Below are 15891 nucleotides of genomic sequence, written 5' to 3'. Positions count from 1 at the left end.
ACCGTTATGTTACTATTTTTAAAAAGAACACACACATTAATTTGCTTTCAAATATATTTATAAATTTCAGAAAAAATAAGAGACAAATAAATTTTCTGTTTAACCATGATATGAATGAAATTCAATTGAACGGAGGCAATATTTATCATACATGTATACATATCACAGGTATTTGAAAGCTAGTATAGACTGATTCAGACTATTTACCGGATTTGTAATATCATAAGTAACACGAAGGGTGCAACATGTGGAGCAGGATCTGCTTACCCTTCCGGAGCACCTGAGATCACCCCAAGTTTTTGGTTGGGTTCGTGTTGCTTAGTCTTTAGTTTATAGTTTTCTATGTTGTGTCTTATGTACTATTAATTGTCTGTGTGTTTTTGTTTTAGCCGTGGCGTAGTCAGTTTATTTCCTATCTATGAGTTTGACTCTCCCTCTGATATTTTTCGCCCCTTTTTAAATGCTAAAATACCTGCATTCTAAACTTTGATGCTAATTTTCTATTCGATTTCAATGATTTCTACATTGATAATACTGTGAAAATAAAGTTATGTGGACATTAAACGAACAAGGGCTAGTATATCAATGCAATTTATATATAATCAAATTTAATAGGGATATGTTCATATTATGAAATGGTCATCTCACTATCATCATTATTAATTAAATTGGTCCTTTTCAGTTTCATTAAAAATGGATATAGAAACAATTTCGTTTGGTGATTATATCGTTTTGACCTGCACAGTCCATGGAATACAAACAATCAACAACACAACAACGAGACAGTGGTCCATGGGGGATGATGACAAACTGTTATGCTACAATGGTCGAATAAATAATCTCAGGAAGTATAAAGAAAAGGTACTTCCAGGAAATGAGTTTAGTCTTACAGTATTCAATATAACGAAATCAGATCTCAACGTAGTTTATCAATGTCGCTATGGATTTGATGCAGCAAGTAAATTGATTGAAGCAGATAAACCCAAATTGTTTTGTAAGTATAGTGTCTTATATATATTAAGTAAGGAAAATGTAAAGGCGTGATTAGATATGATGGACAAAATAAAGTTCATCATGTTTTTTTAGGTGATATAATTTAAGAGTAGTTAAAGTGCAAAACAAATTAGAATTGGAGAACAAATCATGAAAATTTAGAATGTTTTGAACAATACAATTATTCTTGATTTAGATAATAGACTTATTGTCTGAACTGGGATTATACAGATTGTAACATATTAAAAGATTCGGGCATAGAAGAAAATACTTAAAATGATGTTAAACCCGACTTTGTTTCTTTTAAAGTCCGTACGAATTTCTCAATTTGTATTTGTTAACCTGAATAGTTTTTTTTTTGTTAACCGATTAATGAAATTTGAACGTCGGTAAACTACAATTGCGCAAACTTTTCTCCAATGTTAGGTATAGCATGTACAGGCTTATATCATAAGTTTACTTTCTGGAAGAAAAAAACTAACAAATTGAGATGACTTTTGAGCAATGGGTTAAAATTAGCCAAATTATTCAATGATCTCTACTGTAGATGTATACGATACAATTATATACCTATATGGAGTTTTTTCTTTCAGAACGACAGGTCATTCTTTTTCAGAATCAACCCGGACGATACCATGTTTCAATGAAATATGCTCAAAGGCATAAAATAATGACATGTGTGAGGTCACTATTTTCCTTGATAAAAGTGCAATCTATAATTTACTTCAAAATTTTATTCGTCTGATAGTTTTTTGTTGCCGATTTGGAAATTTATTTTTTAAAGTTCAATCGATGATAGATGTTAAAGAAACCTTCATTGCCCGCATTCTAATTTTAGAAACAAATAACGTGAAGTTTTGTTAACTTGTCGCTACAATAAAGAAACATTATCATATATGTGAGATGCATATTAATATAGACTTTCATAAATAAAAAGCCAGATTTAACCTATTCGTGTGTTAGATTTTGAAAATCTTAATAAGTCACACTGAATAGGTTGATTGATTTTTGCTTGCTTGCTTAACGTCCACTGGCAAATATTTCATGCATGTTCAGGACGATAAAAGCTGAATAGGAAATCATACTGTGACCTATTTATATTCGTCTTCGTGTCAGTTCTTAACTTTTTTAAATTTATGTATACCTTTTACTCTATCAAATGATCAACTAATAAGATAATTCTAGATTCTATTGAATAATATTAAAGTAACTCGAGAAAAGGGTCGGCTGCGGAGGGTATATAATTATATAATTATATCCTGATTATCTGTTAATAAAATGTATTGCTTTTCAAAAGACAATCTTTCTGAATTTTTCATTCGATTCAATTAAAATTGTTTAAAAAAAATTTCCACTTTTCCGCGATAGAAATATTAATGACATTACAAATAGAAAAAAAACATACCCCTACCCCTTTTCCATAAACTAAGTGGTACAAAAAATTACTTACAATGTGTCTTGTATTTGTCATACACCGTTATCGGATGGTAACAATACATTTGTGTCTTACTTCATGCAGTTACAGTAATATTTGTATTGTGTATGGATAACATTTTTTAAAAGGTTTATATCTAGATTCATTTGTGAGTTTTATTTCACATTCTAAATGAGCCGAGCCGTAGGGCGTATTAAAACATGAACGCATTAGAAAGGAATATACCACTTTAGTGTTGTCGGTAAAATATGATACTAAAGTTTGCAAATCTTTTTTTTTTTACGGTATATAAGTCAGATAATGCATATTTCAAGGTTTTTCTTGTCGTAGAATACATCTCGTGGTGTCAGGATTGCTCAAAGAAATCTACGACAAGAACAACCTTAAAATATGCATTATCTATAACGTAGTATATAAAGTGTCTAGAAAATAAACCTAACGATGTTAGAGTAGATTTGGTTCACAACGTCCACCCCGGCGCCGGGGCTGGAACCTGTACTTTTTATTTCTAACTTCTACGACAACACCGCCTAGCATTGCGCAGAGACCTTATCCCCTCCTCTAACTCTAGCTTATAAAGAAAAGCTTTCGTTTCGGGAGGTGTTACCTTCTTGTAAAAAGAATAGTTATTTTCCTGCTTTTTTCAGTGTCATTGAGATTGGTAGCCGATTTCATTATATTCGGTGGAGATATCATACTGACATGCATGGTAAATGGGATAAGCACAGTTGATAGAGACGTAACAAGACAATGGTCAATGGGAAATGATGACCAACTATTAAGCTACAACGGCCGAATTAATAATCGTAGAAAGTATGAAGAAACATTTCTTCCCGGAAATGAGTTCAGTCTTAAAGTATTCAATATAACAGAGAAAGATATTAATATAACTTACCGATGTCGATATGGTTTCGATACAGCAACATACTTTATCAACATAAACGAGAGTGTAAGTCTACAGAAAAGTGTCAAAAGTTATCATTCATTCAATTTATCATCTCATAGTATAGCAGATCAAAAAGAAGTTAATCATGTTAATGATAAAGGTAAGCTACCGATCATAATGAATACATTTCTAACTATATCATGGATGTATATATAAACTACCTTTTGACAGATAATGATTCAATTGTATGGTCGTAAGTTTTTGTTTGTGTATATTACAAAATATAATGACCAAACAACATTTTTTGTCAACCTGATAACGGTATTTTTTAAAGACAAGAATTATAATTTTAAGGCAATAGATAAAATAGGGAATGATAAAGCTGAACAACGTTGATTGCACTTACACAATATCTTAAGGACGTTGTCATTTTATTAGGCATGTTCACAATCAGCCGATACCGAAACCGAAACCGATACCGAGACTGAAACCAAAAATAGTAGTAAGGTAAAGGGTGAATGTTAATAATGTTTGACTAACTAAACTCTTTTTATTGTTTAAAATTTAAATCACTAGATGGAGTAATAATTCAATTTCACATTTTACATGAATCTATCAAAAAGCCATAGTTTAGTTCAACGAGTAATAAATACACTAAAGTAAGTAATCTACAATTAAGATTTGGATATAGATTTCTTTCTGAAGATGTATATTAATCATGAATCATGTTTCGTCTAAGGGAAATAACTGTACATAAAATCGAATTTGGTTGGGATCCCGCTAACATGTTTAACCCCACCACATTATGAATGTATGTGCCTGTCCCAAGTCCAAAGCCTGTACTTCAGGTGTGTTGTCGTTTGTGTGTGTGTTACATATTTGTTTTCGTTCATTTTTGTAATATAAATAAGGCCGTTAGTTTTTTTTTTCGTTTGAATTGTTTTACATTGTCATTTGTGGGCCTTTAATAGCTGATTATGCGGTATGGGCTTTGTTCATTGTTGACGGCCGTATGGTGTCCTATATTTTGTTAATTTCTGTGTCATTTTGGTAACTTGTGGAGTGTTGTCTCTTGATAACCAACTGTCCACAAAAGACCAAAATGACACAGACATTAAACAAATATAGGTCAGCGTACGGCCTTCAACAATGAGCAAAGCCCATACCGCATAGTCAGCTATAAAAGGCCCCGATAAGACAATGTAAAACAATTCAACGAGAAAACTAATTATGTTTTCTCTCTTCATTTGCTTTACATTTCTTTCTTTGGAACACATTTGATTTCCCCTCTTGATGAGCTAGGTTCTTCAATATTAACCCTCAACTTTTAGGCAAATTATTTCATAGCTTAAATTGTTATTATGAAAATAAAAACTGACTTTAACACATTTGTGATGGGCATACTATTTATAGTAGCGACCAGTAGCCTTTTATATTTTTCAAAATATTGCTTATTATTTCTTCTTGGTGTTAGCAAAACTTGAAAATTTAATAAAGCTATCCATCTTATTTTGGCCAATTTTTCATCAAGTTTTCAGAGCAGTGATGGCATATCCGTCAGCTGACACATGGGAATCTATGAAGGTTGATTGGCAAAGAATTGGCAGAGGATGAACGAAAATTTGTCGATAAAAAGATTCGTGCAGAAAAGTTTGAGTAAAACATTTCATAAGACGAATACATACTTATTAAATAGCAAGTTCTCTTTACATAGCCGGACCGTTATTGCACATGTTGTAGAACTATGTGCAGCTATTTCCCTACGACGAAACATGCTTAATGTACATCATAAATAAATTGTATCGATATCTAAAATTGGTATTACTTCCATTGGGGTAATTAAATAATGGTTGAATTTAACTTTGCTGTTTGATAGATTCGTGTGGATTGATGAATTGAAGAAATACTCTGTCTTTTAAAATCAAATTTCAATCAGTATAAAGGACCTATTAACATTGTAAACATTTATCATTCACTGCTATTTTCGGTTTCGGTATCGGTTTCGGTTTCGGTTTCGGTTTCGGTATCGGCTTACGGTGCATATGTCTAGTAGAGACCAAATAGGCCGTTTTTAATATTTTAGTTTTTAACAACTGTATATAATTGTCTAGCCCTTATTAAATTGATGTATCGAAGTTTAGTGTTTCAAATTGTCAATTCGTTTTATCAATTGTCACAATCATGAACACGAATTTAAGCAAACATATGTTTTACGAGCAAAGAATGGATTAAATTGATTGGAAGGATGACTTATCAAATAACAATTCTATCAAAAAAGGTCTGTTTGTTTTCTGTTTGTAGAAAAATCCTTTTAAAACGTCCTAATACATTTTTCTGTTTAATATTTCTGATGGACATTAATGAATCAATATCTAATACCAATGTTTAAACCACAAACAAACAAATACAAACTTAATCGTTGTGCACACTATATCAACAGTCTATCCTAAGATTATACCTAAGCCTAAGCATAATATTAAAAAATATGTCAATTTTGGGTGTTTTAACAAATAGAAGACCTTAAATTTATTTGGAGGTCTAATAAGCGTCAATTATTAGTGATTTTTATTGACTATGTTTACGCAATTTATATGTAAGATCCTAAAACGTGGTTGTAAGCAACTATAAGTATATTTTCGGCAGTCGACAATCCGCAGAACAGTATAGTAAACTATGAATTGTCCAAGCAAGATAACATGTTAAACAATTCGAAAAAAAACAAATGCCTGATTTATAGAAAAAAACAATAAGCAAAAAACAATATTTTAGACAGCAGCCAAAAACTACCACGTTATAATGATATGATCGTGACTGTTAACTCATTGACTGATATTAATAAAGGTGCAAAAATGTAAACCTGGTTGTGTCTTCTAAACCTTTCCCCCTTAAGAGAGACATTGTGTACGACACATCATAAAACAAGGCTGTAAAATATTTTGAAAGGGCTTGACTGACCACGTCGGCTCAAACACCTAAATCAACTAGGAAAAAGACTTAATAAAGGCAACAGTGGTATACCTTTGTCCAATAGTCATACATCGAATAAGCAAAAACATTTCCAGGTCATCAGTGTACTAATAGAAAAAAAGTAATACATCAAATATATCGACATCCAAGGACTATAAAATAAGAAAAACCCTTATCAAATGGCAAAATCAAAAGCTTTTACACATATTTTTCACCAGAATATGACTAATTTATTTAGACTAATCACCTGGTTTGAACATACATGAGTTACACAACGAATACCACATATAAACCAAGACCTTTCTTGCATTCCAGGCACCTGCGACCACTCCCAGTATTTGTTGGGGTTCGTGTTGCAAACTGCACAGTCTTTGTTTTTACGTTGTGTTTTGTGTACTGTTGTTTGTCTATTTTTTTTTTAATTCTTTCTCAGCCATGGCGTTGTCGGGTTGATATCGTTCACCTCATTTCATATGAATACAAAATGTGAATAATAAATTACATAGTCTGAGGAATTTTTTTTGGTTTCAATGCTAGTTAATATTTTATACCTGTGAAATGTTTATAATCGTTATAGTTGTAGTTTCCACAGGATTGCAAACATTTATGTAATATGAAATTGAGAATGGAAATGGGGAATTTGTTAAAGCGACAACAACCCGAATATGGTAGAAAACAGCCGAGGTCCACCAGTGGGTCTTCAACATAGCGAGAAAATTCCGTATCCACGGGTGTGCTTTATCTGGTCGCTAAACAAAGTGTGGTCTGAATAAATGAAAACGGACTTCATATTAAACTCCAACACATATAAATGAACTAGAATTAAAAATCATACAAGACTTAAAAAATTCAGAGTTTTCTGACTTCGGACAGGGGCAAAAATGCGGCGGGGGATAAACGTGTTTTGTGAGATCTCAACACTTTCCGTATGCCTCTAGGCAATTTGTGTAGAATAAACAAGCACACATCAATATGCTAAGTAAAACTTAGTTCAAAAGAAGTTGTAGCATCAAAATCTCTACAAATGCTGTTTATCTAAATACTGATCAATAAACGTATGATAGCAGTCCTCTTTACAATTTCATTATACTATACATGTATTTATGTCCATCTTTTCAGAAAACCTAAGATTAATCTTGTTGGCTACGCTGATTCCAATAGCGACATGTGTTTTGATAGCAGTTTTTGTAAGATTTATTGTCAAACGAAAACACACAGGAAAAGGTAAATAAACCATAGCCTCAATAAATAGTTTTTGTTGTGCTAGTATGTACCAAATGTAATCTTGTTTTCAGACAGTGATATGTTTGGTAAATAAAGGCAACAGTAGTCCTCTGTTCGAAAGTCATTTAAACAAGATTAAAAGCTCGTCAATCCCTTTTGAGTATACCAACAATAAGATATCTATTGCATCATCTGCAAACATATTCTTTTACCAGATACAGTCGAAAGTCATGTAAATAAAATTACAAAAAAATAAAAAAACAAACATTGAATTTGAATTAAAAATGAACATAAATTATTCTTATCTTTTCTATATATCCCACTGGTATTTTTGCCTCGATTTGTCGATATCAAGTTGCTTTTTTTCTAAAAACATACAGAAAAAACTATTGGGCGATTGTACGAAATATTATTCCTAAAATTCTATGTACATCCAACTTAAGATTTGACGGGCATTCTGGATATTTGAAGTATGTATTGTTAACTGTGTTATAAACTTCGCGTGCAGATCCAGTAAGGTCGTAGTGGAATATCCACCGTCAATAAGGTCGATCTAATTTTTGACGATTTTAATTTGACTTAAACAAATTAAAATAAACTATGGGTGGCTTCAACCCGAAATTTCTCTGGACCCTTAGTAAAAGATTTTTTTTATATTTCAGAAACAAAGGACAAGAACAACATACATGACATAAACAAGGTGGAACGTGAAAATCTTTTTCCATCGTCTCAAGGTAAGCAATTAAAAACAAATCATTACTCTTCTTTTTAAAACTATTACATATAATTCACTGCTCTGACATTTCGTACGGCGTTGGTTCAACCTATATTTTGTTAAAGACTTGGGTATTGATGAATACAACTACGTGACGTTAAGAAACACTTAGCTATGCTCTTCAACTTTGTACTTGTTTGGCTTTATAAATATTTTGATTTGAACGTCACTGATGCGTCTTATGTAGACGAAACGCGCGTCTGGTGTACTAAATTATAATCCTGTTACCTTTGATAATTATTAGCAATAAGAGAGTAAAAAAGTAAACATCAGAATCACTGAACTGTTACAAAAAGCAAACGCCAACATACATAGAAACGAACTATTTGATATAACTGCCATATTCCTTATTTTGTATAACACATTTTAAGAAAAATGATGGGTTGAACCTGGTTTTATAGATAGCTTTACCTCTTGCATATATGCCAATTAAACAAATACTGCTAAAATAAAACCTAACGTGGCAGGAATGCAGTACAAATGAATGTAAGGACACTAAGGACAGAGAAATACATAAATAAGTTCGATACCAATATGGGCATTCTGTTTTGAAAAGATTAACTTGCAAATCAGAGGATCGTCATCTTTCGGATATATTAGATTGATGATGAGTGTCAACCGAAGCTGGTGACATTTAATGATGCTTTGTCCAAAACTTTAAAACTATATATTTTTAACAAATACGGCTGGAATTTTGTTTATAGTTATTCCTTTTAACATTTCGATATTTCTTTATCAGAATTTCCGAACTTTCATTGTACATTATTCATAATAAACATATTATTATTGGTATCAATTTTACTGCACCAGAGGCCCACTTGTACAATTAATGTCTCTTCAGTGATGCTCGAAGCCCAAATGTTTGTAAGTCTAAACACTGGTTTAAAAGTTAAAGAGCTGATTAAACATAAAAGAACAAAAGGTAAATCGACACATGGACAAAGAATCAGAACTATGGCTTAGGGAGATACTTTGCGCAATTAGAAATCATTGCAACATTTTGTAACAACAAATTTGAATAAAACAAAATTCATTTGAAACTTTGCATTTTTTTCTTTGCAGGAGAATGCATTTCAAAGAAAGAAATTTCTACAACTGAAGCTACAGTCTAGTCTATACTCCTGACTTTAAACAGGCACATGAACATGTTAAAGAGAGGGTCGAAAGATACCAGAGCGACAGTCAAACATCGAAAATAAACTGACAACGCTATGGCTAAAAAAGAAAGAGACAATAACAATTAAACATTCTCAAATTGCTCACAAATGAATTGTTACAATTGAATTTGGACACACATTTGAAGATCGTGTCCGACTATGGTGGGAGAACTGGTTGCGGTTTATTGGAATAAGAACTCACTTTCTCGATATAGAGACGTAGCAGGAGGTGTTTATAACAATGTGTGTAAAAGTTGTCTGTTATCAAATTAAAGCGTTTCTTCACCTTCCTTGTTTGTTTGTGCTCGTTTGTGTTTAAATGCTCCCCCAGCTGAAAGTTGAGCACTTTATTTCCTTTCTGTCCGCCAATTCGTCTGTCCGTCTTTCCGCCCAGTATGTGTATACAGTTGTTTAAGATACCTTTTTGTACAGTTTAAATGCTATGAAGTTTTCACTTTGCTAGCAGTTTGAACATATATTGAAGGTGAACATGAGGTCAGGGGTTTTGATTTTTGTCAAAAGTTGAATTTTGTCATGTTTGGCGTATATAATTGCATAAGAGGTGAAAAACGTTTCTGGATATCTCCTCCTACAGTGAACAATAGACATATATGCTTCCATGCTGAATTTTTATTTTTTATTTTCAAATAACACTTAACGTCTGTTAGGGCAACATTTGTGTCTCCCAGACAAAATATTATCATAAAGAAAGTCTTTGTTGACTGTAATAGTACTATTTCTTCAGAGTGGAGAACGGGGGAATCACTTTGTCTAGTTTTTATTTTGTTTCCATCTGCTCTTGCAGTTTTATATTTATGATTAATATTGACAGCAGAATTGGAAACATATATACTGTGGATTCATTTATTTTCGTGGGTATCAATTTTCGTGGATAGAGAAAAAAAAAAGACGTTTCGTGGTATACGTAAATTCGTGGATCGCTGATTACAACAACAAAAAATAGATACGTAATTCGTGGATTTCTTTTTGATTTAGGAGATCATTTAACCTCCTTGGTTTGATCAATAATAAAACAAAACAAAAAAGAAGGAATTCATTGAAAAAGCTCGCTTGGTCATTCTAGGCTAAAGTGTTCATTGATAACTTCGATTACAATAATGGACATTGAGACAACTAATTATTTGTTTGTTTTACAATTTATAAATTCTTGTCTGAATTCTATAAGGCATTCAAAACGTTATGATTGAAAGCTTATTTCCCTAATCACGATATAATGAACAGTGATATAAGTATAAGGTGTGAAAATAAATGTTCCTGTCATAATCAATATTACCTACGGGCAATATCCCCGTACTTAATCCTATTGATGTTTAATCACTGGTAAACCAAACTATGACACGGTAATTAACAACTTGCAGTTATTTTCCATGAACAGTTTTAATCAATTTTAAAAAGTAAATTATCACTGATATTAGATATATTTATTATAGATTTAATTAAAATACTTGTATCTTCTTTCAATAAAAAAAAACACGTGTTATGTTACAATGTTTATCGCTAGTCAACACTATACTTGAACTGCATAACATAACCGGAAATAAACATCCGACTCAATACACATTTCTCGTGATTATTCTTCGTTGACTTCTTAAATTCGTGGTTCGCTGTTCCCACGTAATCCACAAAAATTGGTATACCACGAATAAAAATGAATCCACAGTATGTATATTTTTATTGTAAGCTGGTAAATTGTAATACCTTATGTTTTTGTTCAAGCACTCTAATGTGCACAATTATTGCTTCATTTTAATGATGTTAAAAGATTTCCGGCCTCCTTCGTTCCTTCCTTATAGTTTCTAACGAATAAATCCACGTGGGTTTTATTCTCCTTTTTTAAACTTTTCTTTACTTTTGTTAGTGTTTTACTTGTCACAACTAAGCAGTTTTATTGACTATGATCAGCTAATCTTTTCTATTGAACACTAGATAGTGAATGCTATAAATTCATATCGTAAATTTCATATTACAATGGGATGGCGGTATAAAGAAAAAAAATACGTGTTAAGCTTTCCTAGTGTTCAATTTTTATTCAAAACTTTCAAGAACTGTTATGAATTCAAATGGAAGGACTGGAAACATCAGGTATTCGTTTACTCAAGTTATTTATATACCAACAAAACTTACAAAATATTTAAAGATAGACAAGTAAATGCATTTTTTCCCTCTCTGCCATTTTATCATCTCAATATCCTGATAACTTAAAGAGTGTTTGAACACAAACACCAAAACGACAAAAGCCACGTAATGGTCAACATATTATCTTCCAGAAAAGACGAATGTTTATAGAATATCTCAAACTTAGAGGAATAGATTATCTTAGCCGTATTTAGCTCTTTTTTTTTGATAATTTGGATACTTAATTCTCTTTAACTTTGTACTTGTTTGGCTTTACAACTATTTTGATATGAGCGTCACTGATGAGCCTTACGTAGACTAAACACGCGTCTGGCGTATTAAATTATAATCCTGGTACGTTTGATAACTATTTTAGTTGAGATTGTGAACCTACTCGTCAATCATAGAATATCGGTATCCATGGTAAATGAAAGGATGGTGATGGATGGCTATTTAACATCAATCTGCAAATCAAATGCGCACTCAGTGCCAGAACATTAACATGATGTTGCAGTAGTCACTTTATACTTTGAAATATTCAAAAATGATGAATTTACCGTTTAGTGTTCAAAATAAAACATATTTGATAACAAATCTTTTTCGTAAAATTTTGCATAAAACTTAGACACATTAAATTTAAAAAAGGACGACTGAAAATACAACTGTCTTGGTGGTCCTTTACTTATTCTCATATAATTTGAATATTGTGACATTGTGTTGATTAGTATCGAGGACTGAATATGGACCTTCGAATGTCTTGTGGTTATAATTGTCCTTTATAAATATGTCATTGCCATAAAGATCGTATCCTTTTTTCATAAATCTTAAACCTTTATGCATTATATTGAATTAGTGGAAAAACGTAAAAGAACATTTTTTTCGTATTTATCATTAATTTTGATCTACCAAGGTTCATCTATTAAATTAAGTTACCCGATTAAGTTTTATTAAATCAGATAATAAATAAAAGCGACATCTAAATCTGGTTTATATATATATATAAAAGAAGAATATAGTACATTTGTATGATTACCAATGAGACAGCTCTTCACAGGTGACCAAAATGCAAAGAATTGAAAAAACTATAGTTCACCATACGGCCTTCAACAACGAGCGAAGCCTATACCGCATAGTCATCTAAAAAATATCTATCTGTTTAAAGGATCAGTAACGGTACCAATTTATTAGCAACAGGAACAAAAAGTATAGTTTTGAATAATGTGTATATACATGAATGGGTTATCTAACACATATGTTATATTAGTTCAGGATGTCAGTGTGCGTTTATTGAATTTAATTATATTATTTTTCTCATAAAATTCACTTTTTGTTGCAGGACTATTATGCGCATGTAAATGTTTCGTATATACAATGCATAAATTGGGGAAATGATCAGTCGAATATTTCATGTTTTTATTTTGTGCAAGATTTTCATATGTTTTTAAATAAACTTATCATAGATATCAGGATTAAAGTTTTCTATTTACGCCAGACGCGCGTTTCGTCTACAAAAGACTACAAAAGATGTGTTATTCTTTAAATTATTTCGATGATGTAACTAATTGTACAGTAGTGATATCTGATGAGGGTTTACTATCATGATCATGTCTTTTTTTATTATTGATCTTTTTGATATTAACAGTTTGTCAAACTGTGTGTTCTTTACATAATGAATGTAATACTTTGCCTGTAGAATACAATAATTTAAATCTAAGTTATCAGAATTCTATATACCAAAAATTACGCTGTCTTTATTCAAATTTTTTTTTACTCCAAAAACTTAATACCACCAATTAGAAAGTTCTCTCCAGAATTGTTTTATTTCTGTTCATTCAAAAAATGTATGCTCTATAGTTTCTATTTCTTTAAAACTTCCACATTCATTAGTTAACGAAAGTTTATAATTATGTGAGACTATTCTGTGTAACACTTTGTATTGGAAAGCTTGTAGTTTGCCTTCTATAATACATTTAAAAGCTAGTGAATACATATTGTTCCACTTTTTTCACTAATTTCTATATTAAAACGTTCTTTCCATCTAATGTCAATGAGTCTCATTATATTATTTTGATCGCATGTATAGGGGAGTTTACATACCATGTCCATGTTTTCACTGTTACTGTGGGATCATTTATTCTCGTTGGTACTTATTTGCTTTTTAAAGGTATACAGCTTTCGCTGAACGTATTCAATGATTATCAACGTAAAAGATGCATACGGATTTACTCTTGTCCACCATGCATTTATATGTTAGTACGGTGGCTTATTCCAGTAATTTTAAAAGTGCCGACTTATCCATGTTTTGCGTTAACCGTCAAACGTCAATTCCGGTTTCCGTAAACAAGTAAAATCATGACGCACCCTTAAAAAGTAGTTCTTAATGAAGGTTAATATAGAAAAGAGCATCAGATGTATGAAATTTATAAAACATGTTGTTTTCTTTTTTTACCAGTAGAAGTTCGTGTTGTTTATTCGTTACTTTTTCTTTTGTTTTGGTTTTTACATCCTACATCGGTCATTATTTATGTTGTTAGCTCTAAAATACACCCCACTAAATAACATGTGAGGAGATCAATGTTTTCAAATCAGCTTAATCCCTATAAGTAACGTGTTTTATTTTAAATCTACTAATATGTGTCGTGGGTTTCTAGATTTTGTTAAAAATTTAGTCTAACTTATACACAATTCGAATGGTAACGGTATATCTATTGACCTTAACATAGTTAACAAAAATTCATTTCGAATATATTATTAACAAATTTAGAATACAAGGTATTCGGAAAAGATTATGTCTGGCAATGGATAAAACGGACTTACTAAAACTGAGATACTCTTTATAACTGATTATTGCTGTACAGCTCTTAATTAAAGTTTGTGTATGAATATGATTAACGCTATAGTTCCTAACTGCAAATATGTAATTAGGACTATTTACGTATGTCTCAATGGCAATCATACCACATCTCATGTCTTACGAACACTTGTTGATCCAAATGTGGATCAGCTCAGATCAAAATTTCATGTCAAATTCGTTGTTGATCCCGCAAACAAAGTTCGAAACTGTGATGGCTTTGTTTGTAAATCACTTTGTACTACTAGTAACTCATTCATCAATCATTAATGAATGGATTGTTTACTCCAAAAAGGGATGCCAAAGATACCAAAGAGATATTCAAACTCTCACGCAACACAAACACAGACAATGCCGTGTTAAAGAACGAAAAACTATCAAAACACACACAACATTACGAAATACACTGAGTACTGATCGACCCGTGCTTCATCACAAGTTTGCTTTTAACTCACAAATCATTTTCAAAAGACAAAAAAATGAGTGTCTGTTTTATGTTCCGTTTCAAGTGTTTTTTTTAATGGCACGTTCTCCTAAATATCTAAATTCACACGAAATATTGCTCGTTCTGCCAAATATTTTGCAGTACCTATTCCTAATTATTTCCAACTGCTTTAGCAGCTATCAAAATGAGGCATTAGAGGTGCTGTGAAAATGTGATATGTATATCGCAATGAACGTTTCTGAATGTTTTGTTTCACTTTATTTTACTTGTTCTTGAAATGAGAAGCAAAACATATTTTCCATTTCATTTAGCATGTTACCTAAATTTCAATGCCTTTTTTCAATTTATGTTTGGCTCCAAAATATAAAGGTCTTTTTAAGCCCTATACATATATGCATACCTATTAACTGTGGTTGCATTTGTGGTAGAAGCCTCAGGGCGAAATGTAGAGATGTGGATAAATTATCTTATGATATATATATCACGGTACATACAATGGTGCAATTATATTTACAATACAAATTTATACCACAAGATGCGTCTCTTCAGTGTTGCACGAGGCCTTCGTATATCTCTATTTTTTTTTATCCCAAATTCGAAGTATTATCTACTGATCTATTGATACCAATATGGACTAAACTTGGCCAACAGAGGTATTGACCAAGTTGTGGTAATATTAAATGTACAAATGTAATATACCATAGTATAAGTATGTATTACATGTACATTTATCAAATATTCATAATTCTAAGCTGTTTGAAAGAAAAAAAAATACTTTTGTTTCATGAGCATAATTGCCAACAAGGTTTTGCTTACTACATCTCGGATCTGTCCAGTTTAAGACATATGTATATGTTCAATGCTACTTTTCATTGGTACAGTGCATACTGTTGAAAATATTCATTTTGTTTGTGTATGTGCATGATTTGTTGTGTGTTGCCAATTTTACTGCATCAGATTTGCATATTATCGAAATCAATATATTTGATAACCAAAACATGATAAAAAAAAAGTTGAAGAAC

The 15891-nt window shown here is 31.5% G+C and overlaps 1 protein-coding gene across 1 annotated transcript; it reads left to right on the top strand.

The window, feature by feature from the left end:
• The first annotated feature begins 686 nt into the window (after positions 1-686).
• On the top strand, positions 687-9711 carry LOC134695017 (uncharacterized). The gene is made up of 5 exons (XM_063556153.1): positions 687-994; positions 3076-3474; positions 7401-7505; positions 8168-8239; positions 9343-9711. Exons 1-5 carry the CDS (start codon positions 694-696, stop codon positions 9390-9392), a joined length of 927 nt encoding a protein of 308 aa, XP_063412223.1. The 5' UTR covers positions 687-693; the 3' UTR covers positions 9393-9711.
• Positions 9712-15891: the final 6180 nt, after the last annotated feature.

The sequence above is a fragment of the Mytilus trossulus genome, chromosome 13 (assembly GCF_036588685.1).
Source record: "Mytilus trossulus isolate FHL-02 chromosome 13, PNRI_Mtr1.1.1.hap1, whole genome shotgun sequence".
Taxonomy (NCBI): Eukaryota; Metazoa; Mollusca; class Bivalvia; order Mytilida; family Mytilidae; genus Mytilus; species Mytilus trossulus.
This window is presented reverse-complemented; position numbering and strand designations above follow the sequence as displayed.

Excerpts from the sequence above, each read along its gene's own strand:
- LOC134695017 (XM_063556153.1), top strand. The coding sequence starts at position 694 with ATGGATATAGAAACAATTTCGTTTGGTGATTATATCGTTTTGACCTGC. Across the intron at positions 7,506-8,167 it reads ACGAAAACACACAGGAAAAG|AAACAAAGGACAAGAACAAC; the intron begins GTAAATAAACCA and ends TTTATATTTCAG. Across the intron at positions 8,240-9,342 it reads TCTTTTTCCATCGTCTCAAG|GAGAATGCATTTCAAAGAAA; the intron begins GTAAGCAATTAA and ends TTTTCTTTGCAG.